Source organism: Myotis brandtii, unplaced genomic scaffold (assembly GCF_000412655.1).
Source record: "Myotis brandtii unplaced genomic scaffold, ASM41265v1 scaffold131, whole genome shotgun sequence".
In the NCBI taxonomy this organism is placed as follows: Eukaryota; Metazoa; Chordata; class Mammalia; order Chiroptera; family Vespertilionidae; genus Myotis; species Myotis brandtii.
Window position 1 is genome coordinate 2,288,044 of NW_005354632.1, and position 24,710 is coordinate 2,312,753.

Here is a 24,710-nt window from a genome sequence, read left to right on the forward strand (position 1 = left end):
TGCGGGGGTGGGGGCGGGGGAGGCAGTCTGAGCCTACGTTCCTACCTTTTAACCAGCTCTCCAGGTGATTTGATGTACAGATCAAATTTAAGAACTGTCACTTTAGAGCCAGGGTTGGCAAACTATAGCCCACAGACCCATCCAGCCTGCTTCTTCTTTTTTTTTTTTTTTTAAATAAAGTTTTATTGGAATGCGGCTACACTCACTTGTTTACGTACTATCTATGACTGTTTTAGCATGGCTATGGCAGAGTTGAGTAGTTATGGCAGACACCCTATGGCCCCTTAAAGCTTAAAATATATACTCTTGGCCATTTAAGTTTGCAGACCCCTGACATAAAGCTAAATGAACATTTATCATTGAGAAATTTAAACCCTGTTGCATCAGGATAATTCCTGGCAAACACAAGTGTAAGTAAGCGAACTCTTTTTTCAGAATTTAGTTTGGGTGTGTTAGTTCTTACATGGTCTACACTTTTTCCAGGACTTTTTGCAAATTAGAGCATTTTGTGACTCCTGACTTGTCCAGAGAGGGTATACATTCCCATGACCCACCACAAGAGAGTGGAGGTAATTGGAAGCAAAGCATATGGTTTCTGTAGTCTATATATCAGAATAGTCCTTAATAATCTCATAGATTAGCACACAATCATCAAGTACATAGACTTCTTCATCCAAAAGCTGTGAAACCAGGTTAGCTACCTACATGTCAGGAAGGAAAACATTGCTATATCTATTTTTGAAGAGGTGTTAATGTCTTTGGCTAAAGTTTACAGAGCTAACCACATCCCCTCTCTTCAGCCAGCCAGCTATCTATATGAAATAAAGACACAGCCCTACAAATATATTCAGACTTTTTCAAAGTAGGCTATTTCCTCTATTCTTAGATAAATCACAATAGGTTAGTAAGCCAGAAATAAGATTTCATGTTTCTCTTTAGTAGAAATTAGCTTTTTTTTTTTTTGCTTCCAATTGAAGATACTTTATGTATTCCTTTGTCCCTTATGTTACTATAAACTCAACATGGTAAGTTTTGTGGTTTTTGACCTCTTAAACGAAGTCACTGTTTTCACTTAGACTAATGTTCTTCTGATCATGAAATAAGATTCTTCTGTTTATGCATTTGAACTAATTCTCAGCAAGTGCAACTTCAATTAAATGATATAGAACCGGGACAGATTGGTGGTTGCCAGGGGCAGCAGATGGTGGTTTGGGGACTATTGGTGAAGGGGGTCAAAAGGTACAAACTTCCAGTTATGAGATGAAATAGTTCCAGGGATCTAATGGACAGCATGGTGACTATATTACATATTTGAAAGTTGCTAAGAGAGTAGATTTTTAAAGTTCTTACAAGCAAACCAAAAATTGTAACTATGTGAGGTGATGGATGTGTTAACTAACCTTATTGTGGTGAGCATTTCACTATATATACAAATATATCAAATCATTACATTGTATACCTTAAATTTACACAATTATCTTTTCTCTGGAATCAATAAAAATATTTTTTTAAAAATTAACCCAGCTGGCATGGCTCAGTGGTTGAGCATTGACCTATGAACCAGGAGGTCATGATTTGATTCCTGGTCAGGGCACATAGCCAGGTTGTGAGCTCAATCCCCACAGTGTAGAGCATGCAGGAGGTAGCTGATCAATGATTCTCTCTCATCAATGATATTTCTCTCTCTCTCCTCCTCTCCCCTCCTCTCTGAAATCAATAAAAATATATTAAAAAAGAAAAGAAAGGAATGCATTCAGGTTGTCTGATTTTCACAATTTAATTTCACCATAGATTGATTATGGTGAAATTAAGTAAGTAATCCAATCCCTTTGTACTTTAGTTCCCACATTTAAAATAGAGATGATTTGGTAACTGATTCATAGTATTCTTGTGAGGGGTAAATGAAGCAGTGCACTCTGTAAAGGGGTTAGCCCAGTGCCTGGGCTATTGAGAGCACTGCCTAAACAGTCCAGAGCCCCTGTGACTTGGAGTTCCTGAAGTTCTAGCTCAACTTTTTTCTCTTCATTAACTCTGTTTTTCACAAAGGCAAGCCAACAGTCTATGGTTTTACCTTTCACCTTGATGTGGGTGATTTTTAAGTCTGACTGACTTCAATTTTTCCAACATCCATATCCACAAACTCTCATTCTTTATTTCTGTATATCCTTCATATTCCCATACTCTTCCTGATTGCCATCCAGCTGGCTCAAAACCTCCGTCAGTTTTCCCTTCTCCCTCTCCCCAGCTCTACTCACCCAACAGGTCTTTCTCATGTATTCCTTCCATTTTGTTCTGATTCTTCCTATATGAGTTAACACCCACCTGGGCTATTGGTAAAGCCTGCTAGTTAAGCTTTCATCAATCCTCCTGTCCCAGGCTTGTCCCATTCCAGTCTGTCCTATACACAGTCTGCCACCAGATCGACCAAAGCTATGGTCCCTTTGTCCATGGTTTTATCCATTTTTAGGTATGCTATAATTCATTTTGAAATTATATATGCCATTGAAGGAGATAATGAGACTTATAAAACTTTACCAGAAGGAACCATTTATTTTTTTAAAATCATGAAACTTTAACAAGTGCTGGTGAGGATGTGGAGAAAAAGGAACCCTAATACACTGCTGGTGGGAATGCAGCCTGATACTATGGAAGTCAGTGTGGAGTCTTCTCAAGAAATTAAAAATGGAACTGCCATTTGACCCAGTGATACCAATTCTAGAAACATATCCTAAGAAGCCTGAAACACCAATCAGAAAGAACATATGCACACCTATGTTCATAGCACCACAATTTACAATAGCTAAGATCTGGAAACAGCCCAAGTACCCATCAGTAGACGAGTGGATAAAAAAGCTGCGGTACATCTACACCATGGAATTTTATGCAGCAATCAAAAAGAAGGATCTCTTACCCTTTGAGACAGCCTGGAGGGACCTGGAGAATATTATGTTAAGCGAAATAAACCAGTCCAAGAAAGACAAGTATCACATGATCTCACTCATATGTGGAAACCGATGAACAAAATAGATCCAGAGACATAGAAACATGGAACAGACTGAGGAATCTCAGAGGGAAGGCGGGGTGGGTGGAAAGAGATTAACCAAAGAACTTGTATGCATATATATGCATAATCCTGGACACAGACAATAGAAAAATGGGGTCAATGGGGTGGGGGGGGGGAAGCAGGACATCTGTAATATTTTCAACAATAAAGATTTTTCAAAAATCAAGAAACTTTTCCCCAAAGCATTGCTTTGATTGACATTCTCTTAAAACCTTTCATCAGAACGTTGATTAGATTAGATATGTTCATTATCTTGATTGTGGTGATGGTTTCATGAGTGCATACACACACCAACACTTACCACATTGTATACTTTGAAATGTATGGGTTATTGTATGTCAGTAATACCTCAATAAAGTTGTTAAAAAATATCCTCCAGTGGTTTTCCACTACCCATCAAATAAGCACACTTTTCAGCCTGGGTCAAATTTCCTCCCGGGTCTGGCCTCAGCTGCCCTTTTAGGCTTATCACTCCAGACTCCTGCACATAACCAATACTCCAGTGAAACAGCCACTCACTACGCTATCTGCCTCCTGCTGTCCTCTGTGTTTTGTATTGCTTTCTCTCAGGCTCTGTAGACAACTTTAAGACCCAACTCAAATGTCACTTCCTCCTTGAGGTTATCCAGATAACCCAAATAAGAAGTGATCTTTGCCTTCTCAAAATTTTGTTTGTACCACGTCTATGGTCTTATCACAAATGCTCTTAAATTATAGTTATTTGTGTACTTATCTTCCTTACTAGAGTAAAGGATCCTCGAATGAAAATAATTTGTTGAACACTTCTGCAGCACCCCTCTTCCCATTCTCTTGCATGTGTGTGGATCTCATAATGAATGAATGACTTCATCAAACAAAAGATGAGACTTCAAGTTTGATTATAGTTTTAATAAGATGCCAACCAAGCCTCACCAAGTATCTTGAATCTCTATTTTTTAAAAAGGTAAATTATTTCTGTTGCAACTTATTGGTTGACCTTTGCCTCCTGAGGATTGTATTTGTGAAACCAAAGGCAGAGTATGAGTCCCTGAGTGGTGTGTGTGGGAAACTATGAAGTTGACGGCAGCTGAACTGACATGCTTGAAGAGTCTCAGAATGCTGTAGTGGTGAGAAGCAGGTTGGAAGATGGGCAGGGCACGACCCTGCTGTGGATGATGTGAGAACATGAGCAAAAGGCTTCAGCAGAGGTGCTTTAGAAACCTCTTCTGTTTGTCTTTACAAAAGAAGAAAGGAAGGCTAGTCTGGAAATAAAGGAGGTCAATTTTTTTTTTCTGTCCATTGCAGCGCTTCGGGGCTGGACTGTGTGTCTCATTAGTAGCTCCATTCCTTTTGTCATAATAGCCCTGCTGCCTGAGCAGCCACATTCAGGTAGGGCCTCTTTGCCAGGTTCCTGGACCTCCCTCTGCTCCCAGCACAGCGAAAGTGCCCAGCCAGGGACCAGCACAGACTGTGCCAGGCAAGAGGCTTGGAGTAGCTGATGCAGCGAGTGACCAAGTCAGCGGGGGCCTCTCACCAAAGCCTAAGCACATCCCTGTATGCAGCACATTTCATCCAATAGACTGCTTTCAGGTAGGCTCAAGATCGCGTTAAGCCCTATGGGTTATACAAATGCATTGAAGATACTATCATTGCCTCTGATAAACTTAAAACTACAGGGGACATTTCGTGTGTTTTCTTTTGAATGAACTCTTAAATAAACTGGTGGGAGACAAAGAGCATGTGAAGAAACTGACAATTTCTGAATATAAATATAAAGATTTATACCAAAAGGATCCAGGCTAAGAGAAAGTCACAGTGAGATGGAGTTAGGGACAGGATTTTTTAAGAGTAACTAGGTTTTTGGCTTTCTTTTTCATCTTGGTGAACATTAGGGGGAAAGGTGAGAGGCAGCAGCAGAGCAAGGTCTATGGGTGATGTGGTTGGATAGGCGAGTGGGGACACTTGATGGGGAGGGGCTTGTGACGAGCTGAGGAATCCGGACTTATTCCCATAGACTATCAGTCAGTACTTTGGCTCTTGAGCCTTAAAGTGGAGTTTTCAGAACGTTCACCCAGCCTTCGTTACTAGTAGATACTAGAGTGGAAAATGTATAGACACGAAGGTAGCTGGGAGCTTATTGTTGGGGGAGTCCAGATGTGAAAAGGGAGTGGTGGTTAACCTGGGACTGGAAGAGGCAGCTTGAATCTAAAAGACATTGAGGAGAAAGGACCAATAGGCCTCGGTGACCAAGAGGATGTTTGCAAAGGACGGAGTGTTTCACAGAGAATACACATAGCCCATATCAAATCCATGACCCTGGGAGGGAGGGGAAGTAGCTTCCCCCGGGTAAACCATGCCTCCTCAGAGAGAGAGAAGGAGGTTCTCAGAAACCCATTGACTAGTTTACTAGCATCTTGTCCTCGTAATCTCCCCTGACATTCTCTTTGGTGAAAGTTTTGTTGTCATCTAATTCCCGACCTCGGTGACACTGCTATTTCCCCTTCAAGTGGCACACTCTCCTCTTGTGGGAACAGGTGACAGTGTCATGGGCACTCCTCTGTGTTGTCATCTTCCTGCTGAGCAAGCCCCAGAGCCACAGGAGGGAGCAGTCGCGTGTTCCTTTCTCACCCTTCAGCTGCTCATTCACGACTTCACTTTCCACTGGCACTCACCCTGGATGGTTCTGATGAAGTGTTCATGCGCCTTTTACTGCATGGAATTGTTGTGTTCACTCAGGGCTTGTGCCACACTGGTTTAAATGTTTCATTGTAAATTCTGAAAAAAAATTTTAAGTACCTGCCAATCTTTGCTGCATGAATTATTTCCCCTCCCTGTTCTTGATCTTCCCACAAGACACAAATGAGTCACCAGAATCTTCATCCAAAAGTATTATGTGCCTGTTGCCCTCCAGTACCTGCAAAAGGAAGTGTGAAAAAGTAAGCAGTAGCTTAGATTCGTTCAAAATAAAACATCTTCTTTCTTGTCTCCTTCACTTTGGTGTTTGCTTGCTTGAGTGGTCTGCTCAGGAAATGACCTTTTAGCTAAGTGGGTTTTTGAGGTTTGGTTATTTCACGATTTTCTATACCTTTTGGTTTTAGAGTTGAACGGACTCCTAAGAATTGCTGCTTGCTTGAAAAAGATCTGCAGTTCTGCTAAGACACTGTTTTCAGATCCTTATATTTTGGGTAAAAGTCTATGGAGGGCATCTAAGCATGTTTTTCTTGCTTATACCTATCTCCATTTTATCCCTCCCTAAGAAGAGAAGAAAGTTAGAGATTGTTCTGAAATACGGACTTGAGGAAAATAGGTTTAAATTTCATTTTATTAGGTATCTTCTTGTTTATTAATAGCAAAGTTCCGGTTTTGATGGAAGTGAAGGCATTCTTAGTGGGCAGATTATGAAATTGTATGTATCTCTTTTTTTGACCAAATACTGAAAGTCATTTTCCTTTTTGGATTATGCTTTGCTACTCTGCAAATAAGCAAGTTAGTTTGGAATATATTTATTTTTATCAGTAATTAAGTCCACATCTTTACTTTCTGAGATGCTTTCTTAACTCTCTAATCATGTTTTTTCACTGTATTCTGGCTTGTTCACTCTTGTATACCCAGCCCCTCATGTAGTGTTCAGCATTTAGTGGTACTCAATAAATTTATTGAACAAATTAATTGATTTTTGTGTGTGTTTTTCTAATTTAAAAAATTATGTAGTAATTTAAGAAGAATTTTTAAAAGCATTTTTAATCCCAACACCTACACAATTGATTCTTTTTTTACATCTTTAGTCTTCATTTAAACATGTACATAGTTTTACATAGTTTCAGTTATTGTGAACTTTAAATTTTGGCCTTTTAAAAATTGCCCCCTATTTCCAGGCTGGTGTGGCTCAGTGATTGAGCATCAACCCATGAACCAGGAGGTCACGGTCAGGGCACATGCCCAGATTTCAGGCTCAATTCCCAGTAGGGGGTGTGCAAGAGGCAGCCGATGGATGATTCACTCTCATCATCAATATTTCTGTCTCTCCCTCTCCCTTCCTCTCTGAAATCAATAAAAAAAATAATTGAAAATTGCCCCATATTTTATATGTTTTAAAATAGCCAAATTAAACAATGCATTACTTAGAGCAGTAAGAAATTCTCTTTTAATGCTAAAGGGGATAATTTGACAAATACTACCCTAGTCTCAACAAATACTGTTGAAGAATTATGGTTCATTTTAATTTATTGTGTGGATTGGGATTGAAGTTCTTTATTGGCGTCACATGATCTCTAAGCAGTATTCCTCGGCAACTGTTCCTTTCCTGTTGCAAGGCTCAGCAAAGTGGATGAAGCCTAATAGCGTTCAGAATCATGATTTCCTACGGAGACTGTGAATAATGCTGCAAAACAGAAAGCATTGCTAATAACTAGAGGAAGTCCTGACAGCACCTTTGTGAATTTTCTTCAGGGTTATTTCAGACTAATTTTTTAAAATGTATTTTATTGATTTCAGAGAGGAAGGGAGAGGGAGAGATAGAAACATCAGTGATGAGAGAGAATCATTGATCGACTGCCGCCTCCACACCTCCTACTGGGGATCAGGCCAGCAACCCGGGCCAGAATCAAACCCAGGATCCTTCAGTCTGCAGGCCGACGTTCTGTCCACTGAGCCAAACCGGCTAGGGCCAGACTAATTTTGCTAACACATTTATGGAACTTCTGTCCTCAAACAGATGACATGCTGCTTTTGGGTTGTTCTCTCGCTCAGTGAGACGCTCTTGGGTAGGTTTGTACCCATTGAGGAGACAATCCGAGATGTGGGAAGTTTTTCTTAGAGCAGCCTGCCTGTCAGATGGGGTCAAGTGCCACACATAGAGTGTGACTTCCTAAAACAATGACCTTTTTTTTTTTTTTTTTGCAGAATATAAATGTCTTTACTAGAAATAGTTCTCAGGCTTTTTGTCCTGGAAGTCAAGCTGTTGCTAGCAAGGTAGTTGACTCGCTCTTTTCCTATTTCTTCCTAGTTCCCTTCATTACATACGGGGGATGTTGTGACCAACTTCCTGTGCTCCTGGGTCCTATATAGACCAGGACTCTTGGTCTTTATATCCAGAGCTCAACTGAGGCTCAAAGAGTACTGGAGGCTCACGGAAGTCCTGAAATCCACAACACTTCCCTTAACGGAGGCCAGCACTTGCCCAGCCCTGGGTGAGGCACCGGCTTTGTCAGGAGCAGCTGACTGTGAGAGTCTGAGGTCCGTATGGCAGACTTCAGAGTTCTGAATGGAAATGCCTTCTCGGTTAAACAGGAGTTTGTCATTGATCACACTGATGGGAAACTTTTAAAAAACTTCTCAACTCCAAACAGTGTCTGCCTCCCTTTCTGGGCCTAACAGAACTTTGCAGAGTTCATTCAGGACATGAAGAAACAGGTGTCAACAGGGCCTTTGTGCTCACTGGGGAGAAGGGGAGAGGCAAAATCTCTGGGTGAAAAGTGTAAATTCTGCCTTTTCAGTAGGAACAAAGAGAAGGTGAGTTTCACTTAAGGGCGATGGGGTGCAACACGGGGCTGGGCTGAGCAGACCACACGTTAGGTAGGTTCTGGCTAGTGTCTTGTTTGTTAAAAACTTGAGTTGCAACCAGGTTCCTTCCTTGAGGAGGAAGGCGCTAGGGCCCTGGAGTGAGGTGATGGCTTTGTTGTGTGACCACAGAGGCTGGTTACGTACTAATTTCCTCTCAGGCTTGTGATGAAGTCAGTAAACCACAGCCTTCAGCATGCTCTGCTGGGTCTGTACCAGTGGCTTCCCGCCGGTGTCTCGGCCATGACTCGCGTTGGACATGCCCTCCCTTAACCCAGTTGTACATGATCTCTCTCGCCCTGCAGCATGGACGAAAGGGAAATTCTGCAGAGGTTCCTGGATGAGGCCCAGAGCAAGAAAATCAACAACGAGGAGTTTGCCAATGAATTTCTGGTGAGTCCGACGTGTGACACCCTCAGGGGAGTTACATAGACTACATAACTGGCTCGGGTGGTCCAACTCTCCCAGACCAACTTGCTCTTGGGATAGGTGAATATCGGACCTCGCAGGAGAGGAGCGGAGGAAGGCAACCTCAGAGTTTGACTTCTCTGTGTGTTGTGTGTATTTTAATTATTCCTTCCAAAATACGGCTTTTAGTGTTTTCTTTGCTAGTTCTTGGAGTCTGACTAGGAATCTACAGCAGACATACATCATTCCAGGTGTATAAATACTAATATTAATGGAACATCTGGCATCCCCAGGTGTCTCTGTTGTAATGTGTGTTTCCAATGGATAACTTTCATCAAGAGGCGAGAGACCAAGATGAACTTTTCATGGGACACTTTGTTAGCCTCCCCGTGGGATTTCGCTGGATGTCAGAGACTCTTCTAGAGCACCCAAACTGCTGCCACGTTTTCTAATTTTTCTTCTAAGACAAAAAAAGATGGGAACATGTGTGTTTGCACTAACAGTGTTTCCTTAACCTTTTGCCCGGAGGGTGGGATGGCCAGGATGGAGAGCCGAGACAGGTGAGGGCTGTGGAAGAAGAATGAGCGTGAGGTAGCCTAGGCCCAGCGGGACTAGATTCCCCCAGGAGCCCCGCATCTCTAAGGAGCTGTGGTTATTGATGCCATGGAGCCGGCAGGCCTCACTCATCCGTAACCCAGCACAGCAGAGACATGGGATGTCTGATGGTGCTCAGCATGTATTTTGGGGTACTCCCAGCCGGTGTTTCAGAGCTATCACAACTTCAAACCTTAGCTCTTCGGCTGTGGAGAAGTGGGAAAAATAAGGGAATTGAAGTACAAAACCTGAAATGAAATTGTGATTCTGTCTCCAGCCAGATGAGCAACGATTTGACATGTTCCCTCAAGCCTCTGCTTTCCAACTTCTCAAGTGGGGAGAAGAATTCATGTCCTACCTATCCTCACAGGGTTGTTATGATTAAATATCAATAATAATCAAATGTGGCCATTCATTCAGTAATATTTATTGAGCACCTACTATGTCCCAAGTTCAGTTCCAGGCACTGAGGATACAATAGTGAACAGAATAAAAATCTCTGCCCTCATGGAGCAAACATTCTGGTACCAGATAGTAGATGGAAAAGTACTCTGTAAAGTCTCTAGTGATCAGATATTATGATTGAATTATAACATATTATAATAGAAATCCCTCTGTCAGCTCTACTTGAATAATATTGCGTTGTTGTGAAATAAGTGCTCTAATTGCCACCTGCCAGGCCGTCTGAGTCCCTCTGAGTAGGGAGGGAGGTTAGGGGGAGTTGGGGCCTATGTGTCTGTCTACCTGCCCTGGACTGTGATTCCTGAGCCAAATTCACCCAATGCACAGAGGTAAAAAGTGAGCCGAGGGGGGCCAGCCTGTTTTACTTTGGTTGTGTTTTTAAAAAATAATATAGACTATATCCCTAACATTTCACCTTTTCTTAGCTCAGTCATTGTAACCTCTCACCAAATCAGGCAGTCACTTTACCTCCTATTTTCTCTGCCTCCAGCCTTGCTCCACCTTCAATCAATTTTCCGTTCAACACCCAAATGATCTTTTAATAATACAAATCTGGTCATTTTTTCCCTGCTTAGAAACCTTTTATAGATGGGTGTGTGTTTTTTTCAGCTGTTTAAAACTGTGAACTATAATGCCCATTTAGAAAAGTACATAAAGTGTGTGTAAGTATAATTATAAAGCAACCACCACCCAGGTCAAGGACTAGAACATTGTCAGCCTCAGGAGACTTCTATGTATCCCTTCCCCATAGGGTTCCTCATCCCCACCCCCACCCCCACCCCTGACCTGCCCTGCCCTAGGAATAACCACTACCCTGACTTTTACATTAATCACTTCCTTGCTTTTCTAGCTCCTGATTTAAGGACCTTGTTTTTGGGTGATTAAGTGGAACCTCACTATTCACTGACTCACGTCCTCCAGTGGAAAAACAAAGTCTTGCTTTCAGCCCCACCTAAAGGTTCAGCTGAGATACCAGAGAGATGAGCTTTGAGGGGTTGGGGGTTAGGGAGTAGTGAATGGGGCCAGATTGCTTGCTTGAAACAAGGTAAATACGGCCATTAAATTGGGGGCGGGGGGTGCATTCCACCTGGTCATGTCCCACATCCCACCTTAATCCCTTAATGTATTCTTCCAGGATTTGGCGTTTCTGGGGTTTAAGGACTGATTCTGTGACACAAGGCCCCACAGGGTCCATGGCTTAGACTTTGTCCCCGCGACCGCTTGGCTGGCTATCTCTGTGCAGAGCACGTGGCCCTGCTGTACCCGGAAAAGCCAGTACCATGCTGCTCAGGTCTGGTTCCCGGGGCCAAGACTAAATCCAGTAGCTTTTCTGTAGTTGAAACTGCCACTGACCACCTTGTAAGGTCCTCAGGCAGCCATTCAGTTACTGAGTGCTCACTGTGTGCAAAGCATTGTGCTGGAAGCTGGCGTGGCAGTGCGGTGCTCCTGCTTTGGTGACAATGTTTCCTAAGACACTGGAGGAGGTCTTAGCGAGGCAGACATTAAACAACGGATTCCGCCATAAAATACTTAATTATAATTTGTTAGTCCTAGTGGGGTGTCAAGGAAGTATCACATTCATTATCTTATTTACTATACATTAAAAAAAAACCCAATCCTATGATTTGATTATAATCTCCAAGTTACAGACATGGAGAATGAGGCTGGAGAGGTTAAGTAATTGGTCTAAGCTCACTCAGCGTTCAGCCGTAGACATGAAATTTAACTTGGAGCTGTCATTCCAGAGCCTGTGAAATTAGTATCTTGCTTCAACCGATAGATAACATTGAGTCCCTCAAAGGGCCTACCTGACTTGAGGGTAAGTTAGTATAGTTTCTATACCAGTGTAACATAGTTTCTATATAGCAGAAACTGCAGTGTGCCGCCACACTATTGAAAATTTCTTTTTTAAAAAAGCCCCATTGTCTCTATTCTTATAAAATAATATTATTGTAAGTTAAAAGAAAATAAATTCATCATAGTATCAACATCCCAACAAATACAGTTTTGGGGTTTTTGTTTGTGTAGAAATTCTAGTTCTTATCCTTTGATATTATTATAATTATAAGTATAAATGCAATTTTTTTATTCTTATTTTCACTTAACATTACACCAATATTACCATGTTGATTAAAATCTGCATTCATGACCTCTCACACAGCAGGGTATAATGAAAAAATAATCCTAATAATAGCTAATACTTCTGTACCTGTGATGGAAACTTTCTAAGTACTTACATAGCAACTCATTTAATCCATTGAGGAAGGCACTGTTATTATTTCCACTTTATAGACAAGGAAACGGAGACACAGCGAGGTTAATTGACTCACTCAGGGTCATACAGCTAGCATGTGGTTGAACTGAATTTTGAGTTCAGGTCGTCTTGCTTTACCATCTGTACTTGTAACAACTTTGGAGTCGGATAAATTTGGTTTGAATTTAGGTTCTGCCTATTGTCAGCGGTGTGACCTTGAACAAAGTAATAAAAAGTGAGAACAAATAATATTCACTTTGCAGAGCTGCTGAGAAGGTACTAGAATAAATATACAAAATGCCTGACACCTAGCAGGCACCCAAATAATTAAATTACATCTCTACTGTTGGACATCTAGGCTGTTTCTAATTTTTCATGATTATTGATAATACTGCAGTAGCTATGTTTGTCCATGTGGGTTTTCCTTTCTTTTGGATTTGAGGCGAGAGCCCCCGAAGTGTTGTTACTAGGTCAAAGAATATTAGCATCTCACTAGTTAAGTATTGCCAAATGTATTTCCAAAAGAGATTTTTTAATTTGCAGTATCTGAATTTATCATCTTCTCTACCACCTTGCTAGTCTTAATTTAATAACTATAAAAAACAATATACATTTTTTACTACTTACCATATATGAGGCAATCTAAGTGGTTTACCATATATAATATCAATCACTACCCATCCAAGAGGAAAGTATCAGCTTCATTTTACCCATACAATAGCAAAGCCAGGATTTGAAATCTTGGTCTAATACTCTGAAACTTGAAAGTTTTCTAAGTATGAGCCTGTGGTCTTAGCTCCCTACCCTCATCCACACTCCGTTGATTCAAGTTTATCCACTGGTCTTAACTTAAAAATTGCAGCATCTAACATAGACACAGAAACGTGCTTCAAACACACATACACAACTTAACAGCTAGCAGTAAAACAGGCACCCACATAAGCGCCACTAAGATCAGGAATTAGAACATTGTCCACACCCCAGAAATCCCAGGGGTGTCTTTCCAGATCCTCACTGCCCCCAACTCCCACCAGACTGGAGGTCAACACCATGCCGACATTGTTTTTGTTCTGTGTTGTCACATGGCTTCAAGACCTATTTTTATATCACGAAACAATTAGACGTTCATCTTACCGGGTTTTGAACTTTATGTAAATGAAGTCATGTTGTTTCTTTTTATGCCTTTCTTCTCTCTCCTACATTATATTTATGAAATCCATCTTTGCATATAGCCGGGCCACTCAGGGCCAGGTCAGTCTCGCCCTCCTTTCCTGCAGCCGCCCTGTTTGCTGGGGTTAGAGGCCCACGCTCCTAATTCCCTTTGCTCACACTCATGCGTTCTCAGTCCTGTGGGAGCCGAGGGAGAGATGATGCTGACCTGCAGTTGAAAGGCACTGAGGACCTACCTTGAGGAGCTCTGGAGACAGCCCAGCTCTGGTTCCCTTCTCCCAGCCAGCACAGGAGGACCGAGTTTCATTTCGCCCACTCCAAAATACAGCTTACGTGATGGCTTCTGCACAACAGTGCCGTCTTTGAAGCAAAGAGATTGTGGCCTTGTGCCTTTTTTCTTTCTTGTTCTCTTTTGAGAGTGAACTTAATTCATTTATCAGCAATTAATTGACTAGTCAGTGAGAAGAACATACCAAGGATTCAGGCCTGATTTCTAGAATTTTATGGCAAGGACCTCAGTTCTGTTTTTCTGTCTTGAAAGGAAAGGGGTAGTAGAGCCCACAAAACCAAATGAGCGTACTCTTAGCTTATCAGGCCCAGGAGGGATGCTGACCTCTTTTATTTTTTCTTTTCAATTTTAGTGTTTGGGGTTTTTTCCTCAATTAGACTAAATATTCAATATTATATTAGTGTCTGGTATACAGCATAGTGCTTAGACATTTATATAACTTAGGAAGTGATCACCCCAATAAGTCTAGTACCTCCTGGCACCATACAAAACTATTACAGTATTATTGACTATATTCCCTATTCTGTATGGGCCTCTTTTATTCATTCTCTCAGCATCTCTTCCCTTCATTTCGCTCATTGGTGCTGCCTCTAGAGAGCTCACATCCCCTACTTTGTAATTTGCAGAGAAATTTATCTCCCCGCTCTGACCTATCTTCTCCCCTGACCCCAACCTGCCTCCATGGCTCTGCTTTCTCTTTTATCCCCTCTTGCTCCCCACTCTCAGAGTTTCTCCTTTTCTAGTGAGGTGTATCAGTTCTCCTGTCCCAGTTCTTCTCAGTTGTGTTCACTCTTGGGGTGTTAGAGCCTGGGGGTCTGGTGGGGAGAAAAAGAGAATTAAAAAAAAAAGGAGGATTTCACAGTGGACTGAGCTCAAGGTAAGATATCTAGGGGTAGCCGAAACCGGTTTGGCTCAGTGGATGGAGCGTCGGCCTGCGGACTGAGGGGTCCCGGGTTCGATTCCGGTCGAGGGCGTGTACCCGGGTTGCGGGCACATCCCCAGTGGGAGATGTGCAGGAGGCGGCTGATCGGTGTTTCTCTCTCATCGATGTTTCTGGCTCTCTGTCTCTCTCCCTTCCTCTCTGTAAAAAATCAATAAAATATATTTAAAAAAAAAAAAGATATCTAGGGGTAAAAATCTTTCCCCCTTTCCAAATTCTATAGGACTTTCCTCTGTGATGTTCCCCGAGTGTCTCACTTTGTCATCCAGCCTGATGACTCCAGGAGGATGAATGGAGTAGAGAGAAAAAGCCATCCTGTCCCACTGTTGAAAGTGGCAGTCAAGGCAGCGAAACAAGCATTGGTCACACACACACACACACACACACACACACACCCTTTATCTGTAACACTAGAGGCCCGATGCACGAAAATTCGTGCAAGAATAGGCCTTCCTTCCCCCGGCTGCCGACACTGGCTTCCCTCCAGCACCTGGGACCCAGGCTGGCTTCCCTCAGGCCAACCACAGGCACCCGGGACAAGGGCTGGCTTCCCTCTGGCCCTGGCTTCATCAGGAAGGACGTCTGGAATGACGTCCAGTCTAATTAACATATTACCCTTTTATTATTATAGATTTTACCAAATTAACTGAGGCATATCTTCTAAAAAGGGCTTTGCTTATGGCATTCTCCCTGGAAAGCACTCCACACGCAAGCAAAGCAAAACAAACAGATAAGACAGTGTAACAAGGAGCTGCACTAGGCTCAGTTCTGGAGGTTTCTAGAAGGAACAGTTCTGAGATTGATATCTTTTCAGCAGCACTGGAGGCAATGGTAACCTGAAAATGATCATTCTGAAGGTGCACTCGAGCAAAGAGAGCTGAGCATGTAACGCGAGTGCAGATGTTTCAGAGTCACTCGTGTCTGTGGCCATGTCCTTAGTTAAATTCCTAAACTTGCATGCATCTTGGTGTAAAAATATGCAGGGTAGTTATTAGTTCAGTATCTTTTCTCCTAATCCAATTCTGAAAAACCACAAGAATTCTGTGAGGGCTAAAAAAATTAATACTTGGCCGGGCTGGCATGGCTCAGTGGTTGAGCGTCCACCTATGAACCAGAAGGTCATAGTTCAATTCCCTATCAGAGCATTAAAGAAAAAAAATTAATACTTGTCCTCCCACCTTCTAAGTTCTTCTGGCTGGTTTAACCTTTAAATTAACAGAGACACATTAACAGGAGAAAATCAAAGTTTAATACATGCGCATGGGGAATTCACATAGGCATGAAAATTCCAAAGACAGTGAGGCAACACTGGGTATATAAGACATTTTTGGACAAAGGTTAAAGGGAGAGGTTGGGGGCCAAGGTATTAGATTTCAGAAGTGAGAATATGCGATTTACAAGTAGTCAGAGAATAACACACATGGCAGGAAAATCCTTGTCATCTTAGAAACAATAGGACACAGAGGGTATCTAGCCAACAGGCCCCTGTCTGAAGCCCTCCATCTACCAGACTCAATTCAAATTAAGCTAAGGGGGACATCCTCAGATCGCCCTTCCTGAAGCAGGTTGCTCTGAACCTTTTGGGCAGGAGAGGGGAGAGGGTCAAAGATTGTTTCTGAGTCTTGTTTATTAAAAAACAGCTTAAAAATCATTATCCCTGCCCTAACCGGTTTGGCTCAGTGGATAGAGCGTCGGCCTGCGGATTGAAGGGTCCCGGGTTCGATTCCAGTCAAGAGCATGTACCTTGGTTGCGGGCACATCCCCAGTAGGGAGTGTGCAGGAGGCAGCTGATCGATGTTTCTCTCTCATCGATGTTTCTAACTCTCTATCCCTCTCCCTTCCTCTCTGTAAAAAATCAATAAAATATATATATTTTAAAAAATCATTATCCCTAAAAGGCAGCTTTAGGGTGACAAAACTTTGGCTCCCTTCAGGGTCCAAGTGGGGAGAATCTTAAGTACCTGGCTAAGGAGTATAGGCTTTTTCCTAGTAACAAGGGAGATTTACTGAAGTTGTTTTGAGCATGAGAGAGATAAAAAAAAGCAATGCTTTAGTAATATTATTTTGGCATAATTATGCCTAATGGATTTCCATGGGGAAAGACAGAAAAGTGGGAGGATGAGTTAAGAAACAACTGTTAACAGTTCAACCTTGAAGGGAATGGGCCTGAATTAAGGTATGTACAGTGGGCATAGGAAGGAAGGAAGGTTGATGCAATATATTGCATAAAAAGAATCAGTTGAACTTGCTGACTGAATTAGAAGTGAGAATTTTGGGAAGGGGAACCAAAGTGACTCTCAGCTTCTAGAGTATGGCTACTTGGGATAAAGACAGTGCCATTGGCCCTGACCGGTTTGGCTCAGTGGATAGAGCATCACCCTGCGGACTGAAGGGTCCCAGGTTCGATTCCGATCAAGGACATGTACCTTGGTTGCGGGCACATCCCCAGTGGGAGGTGTGCAGGAGGCAGCTGATGGATGTTTCTCTCTCGTCGATGTTTCTAGCTCTCTATCCCTCTCCCTTCCTCTCTGTAAAAATTTAAAAAAAAAACAAAAACAAAACAGTGCCATTAGCATTAACAGTGGGAACAACGATGATAACTTACCCAAGTGGAAATATCTAGGACATGGGTGGGATTGAAATTTAGCAATCTAATCTCAATATATAAATTTGATACATTCAATAGGGGTTGGGAATATAATTCAATTTTGACCAGTTACATACAAATTTTAAAAATGTTGGTATGCCTTCTATAAGAGTATATGATATTTCTGAGTATATGTATATAGTGAGAGAAGAGCAGAAAGTTGAGGACTTAACTTGGGAATTTTGGATAATTCACAATTAAAAGATGGAAATGGACAGAGAGCCAGTAAGAGTGAGAAATAGGAAGGGGAAGTCATTTAAGAAAGAGGAGAACCAAAATAATGTCGACTAATAAGGTCCGCAGGAGGAGGAAATTTCAAGAGGGAAGTTAAGAGAATGAAAACTGAGCAAACCCTGAGGGATCTGACCATAGGAAGTAATTCATGATCTTCATGTGACCAACTATTAGTGGGCAAATAATAACTATTTTCTGTAATTCAACCAATATTTATTAGCTATCACAGATGTTTTCCCCTTATCTTTCTCAGGTTGAGCAAGGGTTCCCAAAAGTCAGGTCTGTTAAAGGCGGTTTTGTCACTGGACCAGTTCTGTGTTGGGGGCTGCCCCTGCCCCCGCAGAGTCTGGGACCTCCAGGCTCTTGACTCACATAGGAAATAATTCAGAACGAGTCCAAGCGAGAGTAAAAGCAAGATTTATTCAGGGCAAGAAAAAGAGACTAGGCCTTAGGCTCCTGGAGACAGGATCAGAGGTTGAGCTGCCTGCTGCCCTTCTGGTTGCAAGTCTCAGAGGACGCCACTGTGAAAGCAGCTAAAGCACACTTCCAAGTGGACGTGGGCGAGCTTGTAAGTTGCGTGCCGGCTTAGTCAGTTCTTGGGATTTTCTGTATTTCCAAGGGTGGGTTGTTTCTAAACTTTGTGGTGCCAAACTCTGACTCAGTCTTCTGATTGGGGGGTGAGGGCGTGTGTGTGTCTTATTCCTAATATTGTTCATTCCAGAAGTGTCATGACATTGGTCCCCGTCAGGTGGGGGGTGAGGGCGTGTGTGTGTGTGTGTGTGTGTGTGTGTGTCTTATTCCTAATATGGTTCATTCCAGAAGTGTCATGACATTGGTCCCCGTCAGCTCCCTTTTCACTTGTGTCCGTTTTCATGATCAGATGGTACTGTGACCTCTGGGTTGTTCTCTGGTCTATTTTTCTTCCATCTTGGATTGATCAGGTTTTAGCCAGTCCTTGTTGCTGTTGACTTCTGCGGCCAGGAGTTTCCTGCAATAAACTATTTCCCTTTGATCATGTGTTGGGGTGGGGACTCTGGTGAGAGGACTTCCTCATTCCACTTGTTTGGAGTTTTCCCTAACTTCTTTCTATCCTGCCTGCTTCTTTGAATGACAGGGTGTTAAACAAAATTTGGTGCGAGGTTGTTTTATAAGAAGGTTCTAAAGAAGAACCATCATTTCCTCTGACCTGAAATTTGGGTCTATAGTATAATATTGGCAAATGGGAATAATTTTAAGGAGTTACTTCACTATCTTACAGACTCTTGTTCAATCATATTATGCTAACTCCAGACTGACCCAGATCATAGTCTACTAACAGAATATGGTACTATTTAAAGGTCATCGTTTGGTTGATGGGGTGGGCTTGAAGTTTGGATCCTATATATATATATAAAAAAAAAAAGACTGCTTTTGGGACTGAATCTTTGAAATTTAGCTAGGTCTAGAGAGATTTTATTCAGCTTAAGCTCCATTTCTACTTAAAATAGCCCTGTAGTAGCTGTAAAGAAAGTAAATTAAACTTATAACAACTGACCTTTTGGGTGGTGCCCAAAGTTTGTTTTCAGAAGATGTTCATTAGTTAAATATTCACCAGTTTCACCTCTAAGTTTTAGCTATTTGTGGCTCAACTGAAGTAAGTGTGATCATTTCACTTCTCCAAATGTTACTCAACTCTCCATCTGTATGCCCTGGGGTTCTGTCACGAATGGATTCAGCCCTAGCGGATGCTAAAAGGGCCGAAATGGAATGTTTGGGTAGTGGAGAAGGAAAGTGTGAGGACTAGAAAAAATATTAATACTTCCACCTTCTAAGTTCTTATAGGCTGGGCTAATAACCAAATTAACAAAGACAGATTAACAGGAGAAAATCAAAGTTTAATACATGCGCATGAGGCATTCACACAGGCATGGTAATTCCAGGAAAATTCCAAAAACAGTGAGGCAGCATTGGGTATAAGGCATTTTTGGGCAAACGAGAAAGTGGGAGGGGGAACTGGGTATTAGATTTCAGAAGTGAGAATGGGAGATTTACAGGTATTTGGCAGGAACTAGGCAACTCAGAAACCACGGGACACCGGGACACCGGGACCTCCCTCCCTGAAGCCCTCTATATATCATACTTAATTCAAATTGGGCTAAAGGGGACATCCTAAGATTTCCTTCCTGAAGCAAGTTTCTCTGTCTGAATCTCTTGGGCGGGAAAGGGAGGAGGGTCAAAGTTTCTTTCTGAGTCTTGTTTCTTAAGAAACAGCTTGGAATTAATGTCCCAAAAGGCAGCATCAGAGTGGTGAAACTTTGGTTCCTTCAAAAGCTCTCTAGAGACAGCTCCTCACCTATTTTCTCTGGGAAGATTTCATTGTTGGAATTTTATTACAGAAGCTGAAAAGACTCGCCACCAAGTATAAGGCAGACAAAACCTATCCCTCAACTGTGGCTGAGAGGCCCAAGAATATCAAGAAAAACAGATATAAGGATATCTTGCCCTGTAAGTTTCATTTCTCCCTATGGACTTGTACCTTCTCCCCAGTTCAATGGTCCCTATCTCTTTTCACCCATTGCTTGCTGTTCTTAGTCCTGGAACATGGATTTGCCAAGGTAGTTTGTACTATTTATGACTACAAAAGAATATGCATTCATTCACTCACTCACTCACTCACTCACTCACTCACTCTTCAAACCACCATTCACAGTGTTAGTCCCTGACTTACACAAAGCCCTCTGATTAAGTCCCCTTAATGATTCTATAGTTTTCTTTTGTATTATAGATGATCATAGCCGAGTAGAGCTGTCCTTAATAACCTCTGATGAAGATTCCAGTTACATCAATGCCAATTTCATTAAGGTACACTGCATATTCTCTAGGTTCCTAAAAAAAGGGAGGGGGTAGGAAATACACTAGACAAGAGGGAAAGGTTACTAGTTGTAGTCACCGCATGTAATTTCTGTTCCCCTTTAGGGAGTTTATGGACCCCAGGCTTATATTGCTACTCAGGGACCTTTGTCTACAACTCTCCTGGATTTCTGGAGGATGATTTGGGAATACAGTGTCCTGGTAAGAGCAGAGTTATTTTTGTTATTATATTTTCTCATTTTTAGGGACAGAGGGGGTGAGGGCATTGGAATATGTTATTGAGGTTTCCTATGTATTAAAATAGTGCTTTTTTTGGTCAGGCACTAGAATTTCAGTGTTCCGGTACCTTTTAGTCAAAATCACAATGTCACTCTTCAAGGAAATGAAAGTTCTCATCTTGACCAGCTCATTTGTTAATGAGAATTTACTGATTTGAATAGAGAAAAGGGAAGTGAGGACAGAAAGAAGGATGGGTAGGATCAACAGTTTGTAATTGATCAAGATTTCTTTTTTGGTTAAAAAAACAAAACAAAACACCCCCCCCCCCCCTAGAAGCCCAGCTGGTGTTGCTCAGTGGTTGAGTGCCAATCCATGAACCAAGAAGTCACCAGTTCGATTCCTGGTCAGGGCACATGCCCAGGTTGCGGGCTTGATTCCCAGTAGGGAGCTTGCAGAAGGCAGCCGATAGATGATTCTCTTATCAATGTTCCTACCTCTCAATCCTTCTCCCTCCTCTCTCTCTAAAAAAGCAATAAAAACATTTAAAAAATAACAAAAAAGAATAATTAACACTTCTTGGCCCTGGGACCCAAGTATTAACTGCTCTTTCTAACTATATCAATAGTTAAGTTTCTATCTATTTCATCCCCCCAGATCATTGTTATGGCATGCATGGAGTTTGAAATGGGGAAGGTGAGTTCTTTTCAGTATACCTAAAGGTAAAGGAAAGAAGAAAAAGAAGGGGGGAATTGGTAGCAAAACTTTCCTTAAGCTGCCAAATGAAATGACTCACAAGGCTTTGTTTTTTTTGTTTTTGTTTTTACTCCTAAGGACCCCTTTTGTCCATTTCCCCAGTAGACTGTATTTTAATAAAACTGAGGTATGCTTTTAAAAGTAACCATTCATCTTCCTATTTTATTAATCAGACATCTTTAACTGCCAGTCAGAGCTTCTAACCCCATGTTGTCCAACATGGCATCCACTGGCCACACATTGCTAGTGAGCTCTTGAAATATGGCTAGTGTGACCGAGGAACACAATTATTTATACTTTAATGAATTTCGTTTTAAAAACTGATACTGAATTCAGTGATTAGAAAATTTTAAGTATGTTTGGAACAACTTTGGTATGTGAATCTTTCTCAACTATAAATTTTCTGAAATCTAAATGGGAATAAAATATTTCCAATGAAATTTAACATATTAACTGAGATGTGCTATGAATATTAAAAATGCACTGGATTTTGAAGACAGTTTAAAATGTCAAATATTTAATGACTGTTGTATATTGATGCCATGTTGAAAATTTTTTGATATATTGGCTAAGTAAGATATATTATTAAAATTAATTTCACTTTTTTCATTTTTGAATGTGGCAATTCAAAATTTTAGAAAATTTAAAATTACATATGTAGCTCACATTATATTTCTATTCAGCAGCATTCTTCTAACCTATTGTTGCCATTCTGAATTGATACAATTCCAGCTAAAACCAAGGGAACTTGTGCAACTCTTAGTAGACGTGACTTTTGTTAATCTTTCTGAAATACTGGAAATGTCAGATTCCCATTTCTACTTCTTCAGACTTCTAGGAAGTCTGTAATTTATATAGCCTTTAATGTTTGATTTCCCATCCTTGGAGATTCCTGACCATATAGTTGGGTTTGAAGGCCAAGGGGATTAGAAGTTCCTTAGGTGAAAGACACAGAGCTGAACTTACTTCTGAATGAGGGAGCGGGTGTTGTTACTCAGAAGAGACTAGAACATACAGAGGAAAAACACTATATTCTGCTTTGTGCTACAGAAAAAGTGTGAGCGCTATTGGGCTGAGCCGGGAGAGATGCAGCTACAACTTGGCCCTTTCTCCGTCTCCTGTGTAAGTATGACACCTGTTTCCATATGGCTGAGCCAGTGCTCCAAGCTCTGCTTTACAGAGGGTAGTTTTTGAATCTTAGTCTTTGAAATAACTAATATTTTAATTTACTTTTTAGGAAGCTGAAAATAGAAAATCTGATTACACAATCAGGACTCTAAAAGTCAAATTCAACAGTGTAAGTATAGAAATTCAAAAGCCTACAGAGATCAGGCAGGTGAATATATATGTGACTTGGGCTGGGCATAAGACAATGGGGAGTGGTGGAGCCTTTGATGTTTTGGGAAAATCTTCATATTAAAAAAAAAAAGACCTCTGGTGTAATCTGGGCTCCCCAATCTATTCCACACCGTGGCCACATATAAACAGTTTTTGTAGGGTGAGTGGAGGCTGTACAGTGAATGGGGACTACGAACCAATTTGAGAACTCAGGCTGCACAGTCTTGCTAAGACAAAGGAATTTAATATATCAGCATATCTGTGACCCATTTGAATTTCCCAGTTGGGAAGCTCTGGTTGAGTTATCTCTTCTTTTGATTGGGACAGATAGGGACAGGCCAATAGTAAGTGATGTGAAATCACTTAATTGTTCTTCAAAGGTATATGGTCACTAGAGGTCTATAGAGAAGAAAGCAGCATAAACTGCAAAAAGGATCTAGATGCTACCTAGTAACTCAGAGTAATCTTGTGGTGGAATGAGGTAGAGCCCCAACCTTGAACTCTCCTTTTATTCTGGCTATTTTTTTAGGAAACTCGAACTATCTACCAGTTTCATTACAAGAACTGGCCTGACCATGATGTGCCTGCATCTATAGACCCTATCCTTGAGCTCATCTGGGATGTGCGTTGTTACCAAGCAGATGACAGGGTTCCCATATGCATTCACTGCAGGTATGATGCTGTTGTGTGGACCTTCTCCCCAGAACAACCCATGTGTCCCAGTCTGGCCAGGACTCTTGCTTTAACTGAAGGAAGACTGACTTTGTTGGAAGTGAAGGCGGAATGAGCACACAGGACGTAGGCTCCTGATCCTCGCCTCACGTTGTCCAGTTGATCAAAAAGGAATGAAGCAAAATAAATGAGTGGCAGAAAGAGAAAGGTCACAGCAGAAACAAGCTATAAAAAATTCAACATGGGAATTAAATGAATAGTTTTCTGATAAGTTGCTTGTGAACAGGACAGCTCTAGAGACTCTTGCTGTGAGCAGTTGCCCAGGATGTGTCCTGAAGTTCAGTGTGACATGTGGCAATTTGCAAACAGGTTTGGGAAATGGTAGTGTTTTGAAAGTTTTATTGCCTCCAGGTTTCCGACTTCCTCAAATCTGCTGGGGAAATTGTTCAGCTACTGTCAATGACCCACTGTCTGCAATTACAAATGCTATGACTGTGATCTTTTATTTCAGTGCCGGCTGTGGAAGAACTGGTGTTATCTGTGCTATCGATTATACATGGATGCTGCTAAAAGATGGGGTGAGTTTCTCTCAGCAGGCACTTCCCATTGGTTTACCCTTCTACTTTCAGACTTAGGAATTGTTTGGGTCTTCAAAACACCTATCTCCACAATTCATCTTCTCTAGAATGTTGACGTGGAGACCTGCTTTGTCAGATGATTAAACTAGTCCCTAAGTTGGTGGTTCTCAAAGTATGGTCCCCAGACGAGCAGCATTAATATCAGCATCACCCGAGAACTTGTTAGAGATGCAAAATGTTAGGCCCCACCCGGGATGGATTGAAGCAAAAACTCTGGGGTTGGGCCCAGTGACTCTCCAGGTGCTTCCTATGCAATGGTGTAGTTGGAGGACCATTGCCCTGCGTTACAGTCACCCTTTCTGTATGCACATCGCTTTAGTAGATGCACTCAATTTACAATCAAACTGTGTTCCAACACATTGTTTTTTAAAGGTTTAATAAGAAATGGGAAATTTAAGATATGGGCCTTAGAACTATCTGCCAACTTCTTTTATTTCATAAAACTCATACTTGCACATGCACATCTACTGAGCCTTCTTCATTTTACCTCTAACTTTAGACATTTGATCACCCCATGTGAAATCATTTTGAAGACTTTCTTCAGTCTTTTTTATTTATATATATATGTACATATATATATAAAATAAAAGCATAATATGCTAATTAGACTGGACATCCTTCTAGACAACTTTCCAAATGA

General features: G+C 41.5%; 1 protein-coding gene across 4 annotated transcripts in view; it reads left to right on the forward strand.

Moving 5' to 3' along the window:
• Nucleotides 1-24,710, forward strand: part of PTPN22 (protein tyrosine phosphatase, non-receptor type 22 (lymphoid)) — a 54,746-nt gene that overhangs the window by 797 nt on the left and 29,239 nt on the right. Inside the window, exons 2-10 of one of the 4 annotated variants that reach the window (XM_014534568.1) lie at nt 8,908-8,995; nt 19,976-20,084; nt 20,365-20,441; nt 20,556-20,651; nt 21,324-21,362; nt 22,473-22,544; nt 22,660-22,719; nt 23,290-23,432; nt 23,944-24,010. In XM_014534568.1, the coding sequence (XP_014390054.1) occupies nt 8,909-8,995; nt 19,976-20,084; nt 20,365-20,441; nt 20,556-20,651; nt 21,324-21,362; nt 22,473-22,544; nt 22,660-22,719; nt 23,290-23,432; nt 23,944-24,010 (750 nt within the window). In that variant the 5' untranslated portion in view covers nt 8,908. Of the gene's footprint in view, nt 1-8,762; nt 8,996-19,975; nt 20,085-20,364; nt 20,442-20,555; nt 20,652-21,323; nt 21,363-21,382; nt 21,550-22,472; nt 22,545-22,659; nt 22,720-23,289; nt 23,433-23,943; nt 24,011-24,710 lie in introns of those variants that run through there. The other 3 variants (XM_014534569.1, XM_014534570.1, XM_014534571.1) reach the window with 3 other exon arrangements.